Source organism: Dendrobium catenatum, unplaced genomic scaffold (assembly GCF_001605985.2).
Source record: "Dendrobium catenatum unplaced genomic scaffold, ASM160598v2 fragScaff_scaffold_133, whole genome shotgun sequence".
NCBI lineage: Eukaryota > Viridiplantae > Streptophyta > Magnoliopsida > Asparagales > Orchidaceae > Dendrobium > Dendrobium catenatum.
In genome coordinates, this window is record NW_021318595.1 from 1,068,726 (window position 1) to 1,086,023 (window position 17,298).

At 31.5% G+C, this 17,298-nt stretch overlaps 2 protein-coding genes across 2 annotated transcripts in view; both read right to left on the reverse strand.

Annotated features, from left to right (window-relative positions):
• The window catches only part of LOC110096968 (probable CCR4-associated factor 1 homolog 11), a 1,950-nt gene extending 1,648 nt beyond the window's left edge, over positions 1–302 (reverse strand). The window contains exon 1 of the mRNA XM_020823146.1: positions 288–302. Within this exon, the coding sequence (XP_020678805.1) occupies positions 288–302 (15 nt within the window). The remainder of the gene's footprint in view (positions 1–287) is intronic.
• On the reverse strand, positions 144–11,317 carry LOC110096975. The gene is made up of 4 exons (XM_020823151.2): positions 10,932–11,317; positions 10,454–10,849; positions 5,910–6,333; positions 144–638 (listed from the first exon to the last, which is right to left on the reverse strand). Exons 1-4 carry the CDS (start codon positions 11,227–11,229, stop codon positions 434–436), a joined length of 1,323 nt encoding a protein of 440 aa, XP_020678810.1. The 5' UTR covers positions 11,230–11,317; the 3' UTR covers positions 144–433.
• Positions 11,318–17,298: the final 5,981 nt, after the last annotated feature.

Here is a 17,298-nt window from a genome sequence, read left to right on the forward strand (position 1 = left end):
TATATATATATATATATTATGTCATTGGTTCGACCCTGGTTCGACCGATTGTATATAAGAATGACAAAAAATGAAAGAGAAACAATTGGCCTATATGATTTTATGGGAGAGCAAATAAACATATGATCTACTAAGACAAGTCAGATGGAATTAGCTTCATTTAGATACAAATGATATCAACATATTCTTACAGAGTTTTTAACAATTTCAAAAAAAAAAAAAAAAACCTCAGAAAATCTAAAATATAGCTTGAAATCATAAAACTTAAGCTAGGAATCTGGACATGCTCTTGAATCATGCATATCCTGTTCTTCAAAATTTTCTTCTGAATCAATCAGGAAAATCAAACAGTTGCAGATAACAGCTGCACATTAGTAGAAGCTAATGATACCCTTCAATGACAAAGAAGCCTTGTTTAATCTTTAAAGCCACATTAGGCAGGAACTTGCTCAGATCCTTGAACCTTCAAGGCCCTGACCTTTTTCAGCTTCTCCATGAAGTTGGGGTTGGATTTAAGACGATCCTTGAAATAAGAAGTTCTGGCCGTTTCAACCAATTTATCTGCTTTAGCTGCATCTTCAATTAATGCATAGAGAGTTCTCAGACAGTCCTTCCTATTTTCTTCTCGATGTTCAAACCTTTCAATCACAAGGCAAAAATTAATCTGTATTAGTATAAGCTTTACCACACCATGGAATTAATACAGAAAAGTAAAGACCCTTTCCAAATTTATAGTGATCATAGTAGTTTAACAAAAATTAAAACAAGGCAATTTCTTTTACTTCATTGAATTAGAATTTAAGGAATGTTCAGAATAGCTTTTCCAAACTATTTTGATTTTAAAATTGCAATCTAGTTTTTATTTGCTACTTTTTAGACATTTTTATGAAGAAAAACTATTTTTTATAACCAGATATATTAATGTGTGTAAACTATAATAAAACAACCTTAGAAGAAAAAAATTAATATATTTATAATGCCTATAGCATCTCTAAAATAAAATTTATTTTCTCATAACAACTTCATAATTATCTTTATAAAAAGCTAAAACCATCTCAAATAAATCCTTAGCTAGAATCTAATGTCTTTGGTCATCATACAAACTCTCAACTATTACATTATGTTATTAGTACACTATCTTGAGCTAAATTCAGCAGTAGGAAATCACTGTTCCTTGACAAACTTCTAAATATTTTAAAAATAAAAAAATATTTCACAAAATATAACATTTTGATAAGTTTGCATAGTTAATATTTTTAGGTTCAAGTTTTAGGTATTCTTATACGTATAATATATGAAACAAATTGCAGTTGTTTGATGGTGCATGAAGAATTAAAAAAATCCATTTGATCTCTGAGATATAAAAGCATACATCAATTTTATTGATCATGAAGCATGACGGTTGAAAGTATTACGAATCAAATTTTATGAGAATAATATTTCAATAAAAAAATCAAAATAGATTTTAAGTTTAAAACTAAATAATACCTATTTTTTTATTCCTAGTAGCTCTAAATAATGCCAAGGCCAACCCTTAGCACCTTTGTGAGATCCTTGGAATTCCTAGTTGCTCTCTCCCTCTTAAATACGTTAATATTTCTTTCACTTCTTCTAGAATCATATTTAAGGATTGCCAGGCTATATTAAAAAATTATCATCATGTGCTGGTAGGTTCTAACATAACATATTTTCTAATTAGAGCTACCTTTCATATCTGTTTAAATCCTTGTCTCTACCTAAATGTCTACTCAAGAAGGTGACCAGTTTGGTGCAGCTCTCTTAATAAGTTATATATTATTTCTTGGTATCCAACAACAATTCCCAAATCCAAATGTAGATAAGAACTCCCCTCACTTAATGCTCAATATTGCCTGCAAAATATTTTTTTTTTGGAAGAATTTTTGTGTTCCTAGTCTTCTATGTCAAATGTTGAATGCTCTTTATGGTTCCAATTGGGATGGATGTTCTATTGAGCTATGTAACTCTTGTAGAGAATTACAATTCGTTGCCTTTGAAATATTATTGATTGTCAGCCTAGTCCATTCATAGTGTTTAAAGCTTCTCCCTTTTCAATGACCCATGGCTGAATGGGTTTCATTAAAAGAAATTATGGGTTCTTAAGTAAATTTTGTTTTTAATCTCCCAATTAAATTAATGCTTATGTGGGGGCATCATTGCTACAGGGGAATGGTCTCTCCCCTACCCTTCCTCGCTGAATAAAGCTATCTACTTTAGTCTCATTAAATCAATTCATATTCTTTCCGATCAAGATAAGTTAGTTTGGAATGTGAAAGATATATTGTCTTTTCTTACAACAACATCAAGCCTTTATCCCACTATGTGGGGTCGCCTACATGAATCCTTTTTCTCCATTGTGTCCTATTAAAGGTCAAATTCTCGTTTAATTCCAATAAAGAAAGGTCATTCATAATATTTTCTAACCAAGTCTTTTTAGGTCTACCTCTACCTTTCTTAACATAAGTCAAATCTAATACCTCTATTCTCCTAACCGGGTCATTGGAAGGCCGCCGTTTTATGTGACCAAATAAGGCGACTCTCTCTAATCTTATCTTCTACTGTGAGCTACTCCAACCTTTTCACGTATAAGCTCATCGTAATCCTATCTATAAGGAATAAAAGCCAACTCTATCCACCTGAGCATCCTCATCTCTGCCACACTTAAACTTAGTATTTATGTTTCTCTTTAATGGCCAACATTGCACCATAAAGCATTGCTGGCCTCACTACCATCTTATAGAATTTTCCCTTAAGTTTGAGGGGTACTTTTCTATCACACAACAAGCCCGATGCATTCCTCCACTTCAACCATCCAACTTGAATTCTGCTGATAATATCCCCATCTATTTCACCATCACTCTGAACAATAGATCCAATGACCATTCTGATATGGGAATTAACATTAATAACTATGTGTTCTTTGTTCCTTGGATAATGAAATTTAGTCCCACCATTTCTTTAGTTGCTCTTAATGTAGCTAGTAAGCAATTCTCTTCTTGGTGGGAATTTATTTCTTCTAAATGCTGCTTCAATGCAAAATTTGGATTTCAGTACTTCACGTCATTATTAATATGCTTTAAAGAAGTTTTATCAACTAATTGCCAATATTATGATTTTTAGTATTTGTTTTGAGAGAAACTGCAGAATCCATAGATCTAAAGCTGCAAGACCTGCTAGTTTAATACACAATTAAATATCTTCTCACACAAAAAATAAAGAGATCGAAATGAAATTATTATTTCTTTCAAATATTGATATTTTACCTAACCCACGTTATGCTTTTCATTTCTTGGGCTACTTATGAAACAAATTTGGGCCAAAGCTTTCCTTTTTATGACGTCCATAAGTTACCCAAAATTGGGGGCAACTATTTCTATTGTGTCTCAAGTCTTGGCCTCGTTATTCCATCTTACATTGCTACTTTCGTGAACTTCTAAGGAGCTCACAAATCTTGAGTTAAAGTGTGATATCTAAAAACTTTTTCAAATAAAATTGATTGAGATTATTCTATATTTTTTTTTATACATGCTCACAAATTTTTTCTTAGATTTGAGTACTTGATAATGAAATTAAAAAAATATTTATCTCACTGTCTAGACTATCCATACAGAGTTAACTTTGTATATTTCTTATAATACTCCTCACTAAAGTGTGATATCTAAAAACTTTTTCAAATAAAATTTATTGAGATTATTCTAGATGTTTTTTTATAGAAGCTCAAAAAAATTTTCTTAGATTTGAGTACTTGATAATGAAATTAAAAAATATTTATCTCACTGTCTAGACTATCCATACAGAGTTAACTTTGTATATTTGATTCATGATCAAGTGGAAGGATTTATCATAATATGAGGCAATATGAGTATTGATGCGGTGGCTGACAACGACCCAACTGCCCCGATGGGGCTCAGGACCTCTTTATCACTTATAGGAGAAGAGTCTTTGGGGCCGAACTCTTTGGGAAAATTTTAAGAGTTATTAGAGGATTTGGGTTGTTTAAGAGGGGAGATTGTGGAGGGTTAGTGCTTATGTTGAGTTTTGTTTTCTGTAGCAATTTTTGTTGGGTGTTTGAGTTCCTACTGGCTGCTAGGAATTGCAGGAGAAACGATTCACCTCTGGAATAGTAAATCAACTTGTACCTTGCCTTTCTTAGCTTGGAGATTAATAAAGACAGGACTCCTAGTGCTATTTCTAGATAAATTTGGAGTAAATTGTTGTTTCTTTATATTATTGTGTTGTTTTGATCATCAAGTCCTATCACCTACCTCTTAAAAAAATTTTCCTAACCCTTAATCTTCCTACTACTTAAAAAAACTTATGTAGTCAATATCACAGCCAAGCCAAAATTTATGGCTACATATTACATTTCTATCTCCCTATTAAATTATGTAAAAATCCCCCCCACCCCACCAAAAAAAAAAATTGAATACCACATAAAGAAAAACAAAAACCTTCTCATCCTTTTAGGAAAAAAAAAACATCACAGTTGAAATGATTAGTAGGGTGAGTGTCACTAGCCGCAAATAATGATAGGATATAAATCAAATTTGCTAATAACTACCTTTTGACATGCAATTTGAACTTCACTCAAATTCATAAAGCAGTAATAACATTTTCTTTTGTTTACTAAATTTTTTTTTTTAAATCTATTCCCAATTTAATAAAAAAAATCATAAAAAATTACATTAATTTATTGTTTTATTGAATTTATAATTCTTTTTGTCTTCAATATTTATTACAAAAACATATTTTGCTATATAAAAATTTATAAAACTTATAGATATATATTTATGACTGAATCAAATTAGAATCATTCTTCTAGGTAAAAAAAAGGTTAATTATAAAAATTAAATTATATACAATTTTCTATTGAGTTTTGATGTCATATTACATGAATATTTTTCACAATTACAAGTTTCATAAATCATGATTTATAAATTTTAATACTCTTATATGATTAAACCAAATTAAGCCCATATTTTTATAATCATATTCAATTTATGTTTGAGTTGAAATTGTAATTTCACAATAACGAAGATATAGAAAAAATAACTTATTTGGTTAACGGCTTAACCATTCTAAAAAAAAACATATATCTATTTCACGTTTGAAGTTTGTTTTTTATAACAAATATTCCACTACAAATAATTATGGATATAAATAAAGTTTACAAATAACAAACTCAAACACTTCCGAATTTAACTCTCAAATTCATAGAAATAATAACAACAAATTATCCATTGTTTTAAAAATTTAACTCACTTAACTGCTTGCCATTAATAATTTAATAAAATAAAATTGCATTATAAAAGTTACATCAAATTAACTTTTTAGTGGAATTTTTAATTCTTCTTACTTGAATATTTTTTCAAGAAGTTATAAAACTCATATAGATGTGCAATTGAATCAAATTAAACCAATACACTTATGAATTCAAATTATGTTTGAGTTGAAATTATAATTTTTCATTCTCGAAGAAATTTGAAAAGTAATTTCTTTAGTTATCCTTCAAATAATGATAAATCAACTATACAAATATTAAAAAATTTATCCCTAAAAAAATCAATATTTCATTTCTTATATGTTAATATAAGTCCTATAATTTAAAAAAGATACAAGTTATAATATCTAATTAAGAAAAATAATATTGCATTTTTAGTAAAACACAAATGAGAGAAATTGCAAAACATGCTAGAATCAACAGCTAATTCAAGTTTTCTTCTTTTGTTAAGAAAAATTTTATCCTATGAAAAAACTTAAATATTAGAGCATATCCAACAATTCATGAATTAATTAAAAATATATTGAAAGTAAACAAAAGGTTTCATCGCAAAACTATAGGCAATAAAATAATAAAATTAAAGTTATTGATTGCACAAGTATAGGCATACCTCTCACTAGTGATTGTGAGCTCATCTCTACCAGCATGATACCTCTTTCCCACCACCTCTCTTAATCGGCGGAATGCATGTTTCGAAAGTCCCAGCTCCTTTACAGTAACTGAAAGTTTGACTTTTCTATTTTTTGGATGCCATGCATCACCACCTGGAGCAAAAACAACACGTGATTCCCACCTTAGGATTGGTCCTTCACCAGGTGGATCATCCAAAACTATCTTCTTCTTGCTATCTGATTCAATAGTTTCACTTTCATCAGGGGGAGGCTCTTCTGATGCCATGATTTCTGCGCATTCAAGAACCATTTGGTCTTCAAATTCTTTGAACTGTCTATAAGCTTCCTCGGGTTCTAATTTTCCTTCTCCAACCATGTCTTCTAACTCGTTGTACCTAGCCTCAACTTTTTGCTTTATCTCATCTGAAATCATGGAGATTTATGAAATCATCCCATCCAAAAATACGAAATTAATTTTGTTGACTGCTGTGGACATAATTAATTCAAGGAGATTTGCTTGAGAAAGAAGAACATGTGAAGAAATGCTCCAACTGGCATAGATTAAAACAGGATGAGCCGTAAAACTTAGGTTTATGCAATATATATATATATACATTAATCAAGTGATTTTGAAATGTATTTTTTAATTATTTTCATTGATTAATAACCATGGCAACCAAAGGTAATCCGTAAGAAAACCAACTTTCTAAAATTCAACAAATATGTGGATAGGAATAACAGGTAATGTCATTTAAGTTTTTATTAATCAGATTCATAGTTCAAAATTCTTGATTTAATTCAATAGATTATGCTAATTCCACAATCTAATAGTTCTTTAGTTTCTATAAACAGTTCAAATTTAGACTGTTCAATTCCTCACAGTGGCAAGGGTGTAATTTTACATAATTTTCAAGGGGCTTATCTAATAAGGTGAGAATTTGGATGGTCTGAATTTGCTTAGACCAATTGACAGTGTGTGTTCGTAAGACATAAAGAAGTGAAACTCACTTTAGTTCTATAGAGAAGTAGACCTGCAACTTTGACTTAGAGAATGATCAATAATGATAATTAAATATTAAACAACTGAAAACTTTAAACATCAAGTCTATTCAATCATGGTAGCACATTTCATTTTCATAAATCATGCTATTAATGCAGTTACTAGTAAGGATCCGGAATACTCCACCCCCCATACAACCAAAATCATATGGAAAAAAAGAAAAAATAATATTAACTTTGGAAAGCTTTTTCGGTTCAAAACCGTCACTTTGTTTCGTTAAAACTCATATAAAAGATTTAGCCGCCACAAGCACAATCACACATGAAACAAAAAGGAGAAAATGTTGTGAACTATGAAAACTTTTTTTGTTCAAAATATTTGCTTTGTTTTTGTTACCACTCCTAATTTTCCACCTCACCATCCCCACCCCCACCAACGAACTTTTATTACGTTCGGTGCAAGGACGTAGAGGAACGTCCGGTTGGAGGCAATTTCCCGTCCAAAAACTAGGTATTTGCTCGGTACAACTAGGTATTATTTGATAATAATGAAGAATACCGTTCTATGAAGACCAATACCGAGTTATACCGAGCTGTACCGAGAAATACCGAGTTGTACCGAGTTTTGGTACAACTTTGGTATAACTCGGTATTTGCTCGGTAAAGCCCGGTATAACTCGGTATTGGGTCTTCAAATGATGGTATTCTTCGTTATTGTTTGGTATTGCTCGGTATTTGCTCGGTACAACTTATTTTTTGGCGGGAATTTGCCTCCGACCGGACGTTCCTTTACGTCCGGTCAGAGGACGTAATAATTGTTCAACCCACCTAATTCTCTACCTCCAATAAAATTGTAGATGCGAAAAGACCAAATGCACACAAGTGAGAGGTCAAAACAAATAAATGGTAGAATAAGCACATGGGGACCTATTTATATAGTAAGTTGTTGTCAGTGGATGGCTTCCAAATGAAACATCTAAAGGAGACAGATAATCAGTATATAGTGGTCAATTGTAAACTATTGTAACATGCAAATTAAATCACAAAGAAATATGAAAATGCTAACAAGAGAAGCGTAGTTTCCCAAAGAATTCTCCAACAAGTATTTGAAAAATGATACGACACAACCAAGTTCAAGACATTTAATCTTAACAAAAGCAAAATTGTTTAATGCATCATGCCAATCATTGTGAAGTTCTAGTAGCACATGATTTGCATAAATTGTATATGAAATTGACGGAAAAGTGATTAAAACAATGCCCATGAAAAATTCTGAGCCACAGAATTAAAGTTGCAAGATATAGTATGGATAAGATTTCATCCACTCATAACAAACTCGAAATATCTTCATAGCAAAAGATGAAATGCTATCTATAAATAGCAAATTAATATCTTCAAACTAAAAGATAATTCTAGAAGAACTTATCCTAATCATGAATTTAAATTCAAAACAAGTTTATCCAAACAAATTTAAAAATTCTAACTCATCTTATCTTAATATAATCTAAATTTTAATCGAACAGCTCAACTTTCAGTATTTTCATCTCTCATATGATGTTAATTGATTATTCGATTGTATTTATGGACTCCTGTCAACATCCTCTTTGACCTCAATGATATGAGGTGCAAATAACTATCATTTACAGTCTACATAAAGATATTAGAAAGTTAAAACCTCAATGAGCATGATCCTTTCGTTCTTTCCAAAATCTAATGCCTAAATTATGATAATAGATTATATGATTTATCACATATTTTATATAATCATCAAAGGTTGGGTCCCTCATTTAAGAGGATTTCACGCTCGTCAAATTGAAGATTGAGATGAGGGAAAGCTATATACCCAACTTCCTTGTCTGCCATTTAAATTTGATTGGTAACTAACATTTTCCCAACACTTTCATTGATTGCCTTCAACTGTAATTGGAAGTATCTGAGAACATCTTTCACTTTCAAAATCCATCCTATTGTAACCCGCTCTGCATAACCAACTCGCATCTTGCATTGTGCCTGCTGCTTGTTCAAATTCACTTGCACACAATCACACATGCTTACATGTCCACATGATCACTCTCTCACATGCTTGTTTACTCGATTGCTCATTGACCTACATGCTTACACAGTTCCTCGCTATCATTTCTCTTGAGCACTTGCTCAGCTCATTATCACTAATATCCCTAACAATTCATCCACCTAACATAGCTTTTGACTTAGCATACGCACATCAAGCCTTGACTTCACCTCCTCCTCCCAAACACATCCATGAAAAGAAACCCTTGTCTGCTACTTCTTCATCCAATATGTCTTCACTCCAACTACCTAACTAATTCCAATCACCTCTCATGAATTTGCCAATTCGTTCCTAACTACAACACAAGATTACCCATTGGATTTCAATAATTATTAAATCTAATTCAATGTTGAACGTTTCTATGTTAGAGGCAATGCATACTTTCAAGCTTTATGAATTTATTGATATGTTACCATGAAATCAATTTAACTAAAGAACATGATGTGCCTGAGATGAACAAAATATACTTGGAAGATATTCCATAAAAAAAAAAAAAACTAGCCAGGAATATTATGCAATATCTAATTTCAATATGGTTTGTGATTATTGAATAAAATATTACCTAAAGGTTCTAAATGAAGTAGTTGAAGAACCATTCAATTTAATATGTAAATGTTGCCCTAGATCTCATCAAATATAATATTATGCCACATGTTCAAAACAATCATGCATTCTTGTATGTTTAAGCATAAGTGTGATGATATGATTGAGCATAATTGAAAGTGTAATAATTATGTGTTTGCAGATGTGTTAGCTTAAACGGAGATTTTTAATAGACTATGTTATTGCACCTAAGTTTAAAGAGTCTCTAATAAATTTTTTTTGTTGCCCCCTAATGCCTCAAGATGGAGATACAGATATCACCAGCATCAGATTACTCCAATATTGTAGTGAGTTTGATGGTAATGCCATGCGAATATGGGATATCTATGTTACTGATCTAGTACGACTAAAATATACCTTCTAAGGCTCATTGCTATGATTTCAATGAACACAATTGTAACTGAAACCAAAGAGCTAAATTTTCATAGTATCCATTCTACATCAAATTCCACTATTTGCACAAAACAACATCCTAGTCCATTGATGGCAATTGGCAAAGCCTGCAATAGTTGAATTTTACATAATCATGGCATGTAATCACTTTGAAACAAGCATCTTCACTAAATAAAAGAAACAAAATTTAAACATTCAGTAATCATCCTCAAATTCCTCCATCCAATAGACAAATTCACACCCCTTTCCAGTAACTATATGAAGCAAAGGAACCTTCAACTTGGATAAATTAAGACAAAATCTTAAATGAATCACAATCTCTCAGTCGTTGCCACCACTCTTCTGTTCAGGTAAATGGTCAAAAGATTCGGATGTAAATTATCTAATAAACATCACTGACTTCAATAGATAACATATTACACTAAGAGCAGGAAGGAAAAAATGGCTATCAATTTAAAGATCTGTCTTAATAGTTACCAGGAAGGAGCTTGTCCCAGCTGAGCATATCCTCAAGTATTTGCTCGCATTCCCTAGTATCCTTCAGGAAGCCCTGCTCTGTTGCCTCTTTGATCATTTCATCCCACTTTCGATCATCCATGTTGAAGAATTCGTCCTTCATCATCTTCTTCTCCACGTACTCACGAGCATTATAGAGGTCAACAATCTCCTCATCGGTCTCGTGGAGTTCCTCGAAGTCGGATTCGAACTCGGCATCCTTGACATCCTCCAGCGGCGCCATCCGGAGCTCGTCCATCAACTCATCATCCGTTTCTTCGTGCTTCTTAGAAAGCCCGCGCTTCAATATAGCCTCCATAATCGACGGAAGTATTTGCTCGTCCCCTTTGAAGTACTGTTCGATAAGGCCATTCAGCTCTGTAAGGATATCAAGGGGGGAAAAGAAAATGAGAAATTTGTAGCTAATAGGAGAACGGAGGATGCCGATGGGAGAGTTTACCCTTGTTGCTGACATCTTTGATAGCGAGATCAGCCTTCTTGGAATCATCTATGGAGGAAGGGGAAGAAGATGTGGCACATTCAGATTGGGCCGTCGCCTCCGGCGGCCGATAAGGAGGAGGTTTTCCGGCATCAGAGGAGAAGAGGCGAAAGTTGGAGGAAAGTAGGGCGCGGGCGCGAAGGCGTGAGGACAAGGTGAAGGATGGAAGAGGATAGGATTTGGGGAGAGGGGCGGGAGAGAGATAATGGTGAGCATGGAGGGCTTGGAAAAGGGTTCGCCGGAGTACAGCTGGGTTCATGGCTACAAGTTCGCCGGAGCGAAATATCTCTAGGGTTTAAGCTCAAAACAGGCGTAAACACTCCCGATTAATTACGGGCCTGTGGGCTGTGGGCCGCATTCCAAACACCCCGCCTAAAAGCTTAATTTTATGAGTCACTTTTTTATTTTTATTTATTATTATTATTATTTTTTTTTACATTTAGGCTAATTAAAACAAATTTACACTCACAACACATATGCAAGACTCAACCAACAAACATACCAAGAAGAGCTACCTTCTTCTTTTTTAATTAATATTTTTTAATGAGAGGATTTTATTTTCAAACAAAGGTCATCAATCTTCTTATTAGAATACATTAAATTCATTGGTAAATACTTTGAAAATTCATTTAATATAAATGAAAATTTTATTTAGTTTAAAAATAATAATTCAATATGAACAATTGAATCAACTGATTTCAGCGTGTAAACGAGTCAATCGAGCCAAGATCGAGTCATCCCTAATTTGAGAATAAGCTTGATTAATTAATCAACTTTAAGCTCGAGTTCGAGCTTAATTCTATGAGTTCGAGAGGAAAATATAAAATATTAGAAGATAAATATTAAAGAATCATTTAAGAGATGTGGTATTTGAAACTCCAATTATTATGACAATAATGCTATGGAGCTAAATATTAAATCTATTATGCTTTAGACTTTCTTAATCTAAGCTATCAAAGCTTTTGAGCCTTAATCTAGCTAAATTTTTAGTGATGGATGATAGCTAGATAGCCAACTTGATACTCCCATGTTATGAGGTTTAGCAAAATGAATCCAATTCATTTTGGCTAGCCTAAAAATAAAGGATAGAGGAGAAAACTACACCAAACCCATTAAATAATACCAATCATAGCTTTTAGTATATTGTTTTATTCTCTGTTTCAGACAATATGATTATAAGAATAAAAAATTTTGACGTTCTAGATGAATTTTTTATTATTCTAGGAGATGGTGTCATTTTTGAACTACAGTATAATTAATAAAGTATATTACTTTAGCATTATACACAACCTATATGAAATTAATAATGTTCTAAGCACTTTGTGTTGGTAACTAAAATGTGGGGGTTTTCTATACAAGTTGACATATGATGCTAATTGCTTAGAAAGTTCACTCACACTTTACATTTGTATTATCTTGCATTTTATGATATGGAGTTTCTAAAATAGAAAGGAAAGTACTATAAAATTCTCTACTTGGGCCCAAGGTTGAAATGCTATATATTGAAATACTTTGTTTTGTCTCTGCATTGGCTCTGTATCAGAATTTTCTTCTGTTTTAGTTTTACTTTGCTCTGCGTCTGTCTTGAACATGTGGGAGGTGGAAGAATTGGGAGTTATAAGGGGCAACAATATACATTCATTCTGCATTCATAGTTGTATTTGTATACCTAAAACTTTAGTTAAACATTATTAAGACGAATTTATTTTAAATCTATTTCAATATTATGTATTGAATTTTGTTATAGGAAATGGGGTTGACCTACTAAGTAATATATTCACTCCATTGTTATATCTTTTTGGGCAAATATAAATATTGCGTTTAGTATGTCAAATTCGATGGGAAGCATAAGACCAAGTTTAACAAGTATTTATGATTTTATAGCCTAGATTGCATTTATATTTTTGTTGGAAGTCTTGAAATCTAGATTTTTGTAAATAATTATTTGAGAAGTGAATATGTAAATAATTTTTTGAAATGTGTAATCCAGGTATATAATTTATTTGTCATTATGATTGGTTCATTCTTATGTTTGTTAAATCTATGTATCTTAACTTTTCTAATCATTTCATTGAATTTATTAATGATGCTTATTTTGTGTTTATTTATAATAAATTAACTATTTATATCATTCTTGCATAATTAAGGAATTTATATTATATTTTCATATCATTAAGTATTCTTTAATTATTTTGTCATTTATTATCATTTTTTGTTATCTTTTTAAGTTCTCATTATAGACATTAAATGGATTAAATATAATTTTGCATGTTAATTATTAATTAGTTAAAATTATTAAATTCTTATAATGAAGAAGTTTAGCTTAATTTATATTCCATTGGATTCAATTAGTTCTTTATTTATCATATATTTTGCATTTAAAATTGATTAATCATGGTAAAAATAAGATGCTCTTCTCATTTGTGAAATTGCTACCAACACCTAGATTTAAGAGCTATTTCTGATGAGTTTTTAAAGGCTTTTTTTTTTTTGTCATTTTATCTGTTGTTTTGGCTTGCTTCTTTTAGTTTCTTTCCTTATGCATAGGATATGAAAAAAGAAGCAATAAAAATAGGAAAAATGTTAAGATTATGAGCTTCATCATTAAATCAATTGGAAGTAGTTCCTTATAAAGATTCAAGTTTTCATCAATCAAGAAAACTTGCCTTGTGTTGTCTTTTGCTTAATTATTTCTTATTCACTATTGTAAAAATTTAAATGTTATTTTATGTTGTTCTTTGTAATAGAAATTTTGCATAAATTACTTTTAGCTTAGTAATTCTCTCATATTGGAGATTTGGGTTGCCTATCCAATGAAGGACAAGTATTTTTATAACAGGGCTAATAAGAAGAGTTTGATGATTGTTAGGTTGTCTAAGACTACTCTTAGAATGAAATAATTTGAATGCTTGTTTCAAGTTGTTAGGTTAATCCTAATAGAAGGGGGGATGGTATTGGGTGGGGGGATGGTATTGGGTGTGGGCATAAATCATTGATGTGAAAAAAATGGTGGATGTGGGGTTCTCTTGAGCTGCCTGAAAGAGGAAGGATATATTTGGTGAAGTCTTATTTTGAGTAAAATTAGGGTTGAGAAGGTGTTAGTATTTGACCAACCCAATTCCAACAACTAGCCAAGATTTGGAGCTATAGGTTCTAACAGTATAACATCCTCTCTATAAGCCCAAATGACATGAAAGAAAAACTAAATTGAGGGTAAAGATGACTATTTTGGATCTAGAGAATTTGTTGAATTTTATGAGTTTTTAATATTTTTTAAGGCTAGTCTGAGAATTTCTCTCTCTGGTTGTAGGTTGAATTAAACTTAGAGCTTTTAAAACTTGGATATTTGTGAACAAAAATCCTAATAAATAGAGGCGCCAAAATGGGTCAATAGGTTGGGTTCATGTATGATTTGAAATTAACTTGGCCATAATTCAGTTTTGCCAAATATGTCATGTTTGATAAGCAGGTTAAAAATGCGGACCTAACCAAACCTGATATCTTGTTTTGATTTTAAAATATATATATAACTTTTTAGCAATAAATTTAGATTAATTAAAAAAAATAAGACACGCATGCCAACAAATTAAAAAAATTAAGAAAAAATAATTAAATAGGTTATTTCGGTCAAAATTAGGTTAGCGGGTCAACCCCATCTTGAATTTTTCTGGTTGGGTTGGCAAGTCGGGTCATTTTTTGACACTACTACTAATAAATATATGTATGTAAATCAAATTTTAGGTGTTTAATATGGGCATAGAGTTTTTGGTAAATTTTTAAGGAGTTTATCTCATTCAATAAAAAGCAAATCTACAACTAAGTGTATTTAAACCTAATTTAGTTGATTCACGCAAAAGCCCTAAATGGATGGAATAATTTTCTAGAAAATTTAGGGTTTGAATTTTTCTGAGTGGGGATGATTGATAAAACATAATATAAAGGAAAATTATAAAAATTAACATATAGATAAAAATCTACTACTAATCAAAATAGTAGTCTTAAATTGAATCACTCCTTTCTAGTTTGGCCATCACCATGCTCCAGCTAAAGAATTTTTCCTTCAATTTTCAGTCACAAAACAACAATGGCTTCTTCTTTCCACCAATTTGAATTAATGAGTATCACATTACATGAGAGGAAAAGTTTAAAATCAAGAAAGAGAGGGAGGAGGCACTAGTGTAACCATCTTGTATCCACCATGACTCTTCTTTCTTTTACACACTTGGTTGAAATATAAATCCTCATGCCAAGGTTGACTGCTCCACTCTAACAAAATCATTTGATTGGGTGAATTAAAAATTCTTACATAAATCACAATTCTCCAACACACTTATAAAGTGTGATAATCCTAAAAATTTTTAAAAAGTTTTTTTTGTAGAAGTCGTTATAGGTCCAAATCACAAATCATCTTCACCATATAGCATATATATTATTCAATTTTAGCTTCATTAATTTTCTTATTGTTTTGGGTATTAATGAAATTCCTTAAGAAATTAGCACTTGTCAGTACAAGTGAGATGTTGGGACTGTTAGGTGTTCGTTTTGTAAAATGATTTCACTAGTTTTTTAAATATGCTTAGCTTATTTATGAATATTTTTCTATAAATTCTTTTGGCATTGTAAAAAAATTAAATAATTAGTATAATAATATTTATTATAAAATCATTTTCCATTAATTAAAAAATCTTTTTAAAAGCCATTTGTCTTTTGATTTCCTTTGATAGAGTGATTTGGGAAATAGAGAGAAAGAGGGAGGAGAGAGAAAATAGAAATATGATTTTGGGCAATTTCAAGCTGTTATTGTCTATCGACTTAGTTGAAAATTTGGTTTGTCTTGAGGTAGGTCACACTATGCTTATATCAATTTTCAAAAATACATAATTTTAACCTTTTTTTATTTATATTTTTACAATTTGTTTGTCTTGAGCAAAAAATACGAATAACTTTGCACTTATACAAAAATTTTTATATATTATAGAAATTAAGATTATGCACATTTCTAAAAAATTTACAATAAGAGTTTTGAAATTTTTGGGATTTTATTCTATAAGGTATATTCTGATGATTATGGACATGTTTTGATGTTATAAGCATAAAATGGAGTCATAAGAGGTTAGAATTTTTTGAGATTATATCTCTGTAGGAGAAATATGATATGAAATGCTCTATGATATGCATTGCAATTTACTTATCTGTTCATTATTGTAAATTAAATAATTGTAGAATTGTTATGCTCTTATTACATTTCTCAGTACAATGATTAATTATTCGACTACATTTTACTATTTTTAAATATTCAACAAAATATTTAATAAAAAAATGAAAAATTTAGATCGTCTCTTGTGATCTACTGAGTTGTTGCAACTCACTATTTTTTTTACTATTGGTTTTAGGATATGAAAAAAAAAGGAAACTGTGATTAGCATTTTAGGATTAGATCTAAATTTATAGTTATTTCTCTATTTTGATTTTTGTACACCCATTATAGGATTAGAGAACCGGTGTAATTTCACACCCTCTAAGTGTTGGCAGAGAACCGTTGTCCTTTTTCACCCTCCTAGTGAAGGCAGAAACCCCGTGACATATGTTGAAGAACTTCACTTAAGAGCCTTCATAGGAGTCCTTTTAATGTAAAACTTGAAGGAGATGGGCATAAACTTGAAGGAAATAAAGATATCCTCACTTTAGATAACCTTGTGAATCCCTCACAATCCCCTCACTTGATCTCTCACACTTCACTCTCACATTCTCTCCCAAATGCTCACACTCAATGATCCCTCTCAAGAGAAATTTACAACAAAGGCATTTTGTGATAGTTTTAAGACTCCTTATATAGAAAGGACATGAAAAACCGTCAAAAAACTGAAAATTATAAGAAAATTGTCCTACGATCGTACTATACGATCGAATATCGTCTCTTATGAATGAATAGTGTCCCGTACGAATTGCCCATATGAATACATAATGTCCCCGTACGAATCACTCGTATGAATGCGTAGTGTCCCGTACGAATCGCTCGTACGAATGCATAATGTCTCGTACGAACACATAGTGTCCCATACGAATCGTTCGTACGAATGCAGTGTCCCGTACAAATCGTCCATACGAACACATAATGTAAAACCCCTCCGAAGCTGATTTTTTTTAGTGCTGTTAGTCCGGACGAACTAGCCTTAGTACGGGACGAACTGAAAAAAACTGTGAAGAATCTGTCAATTTCATCTGGACGATCCTGTAAGGGTCAGGACGAACCGAACAGAGAGTTTCGTCCAGGGACGAAATAAATTGGAATTAATTTTCGTCTGTACGATCCGTGTCCAGAGGAGTT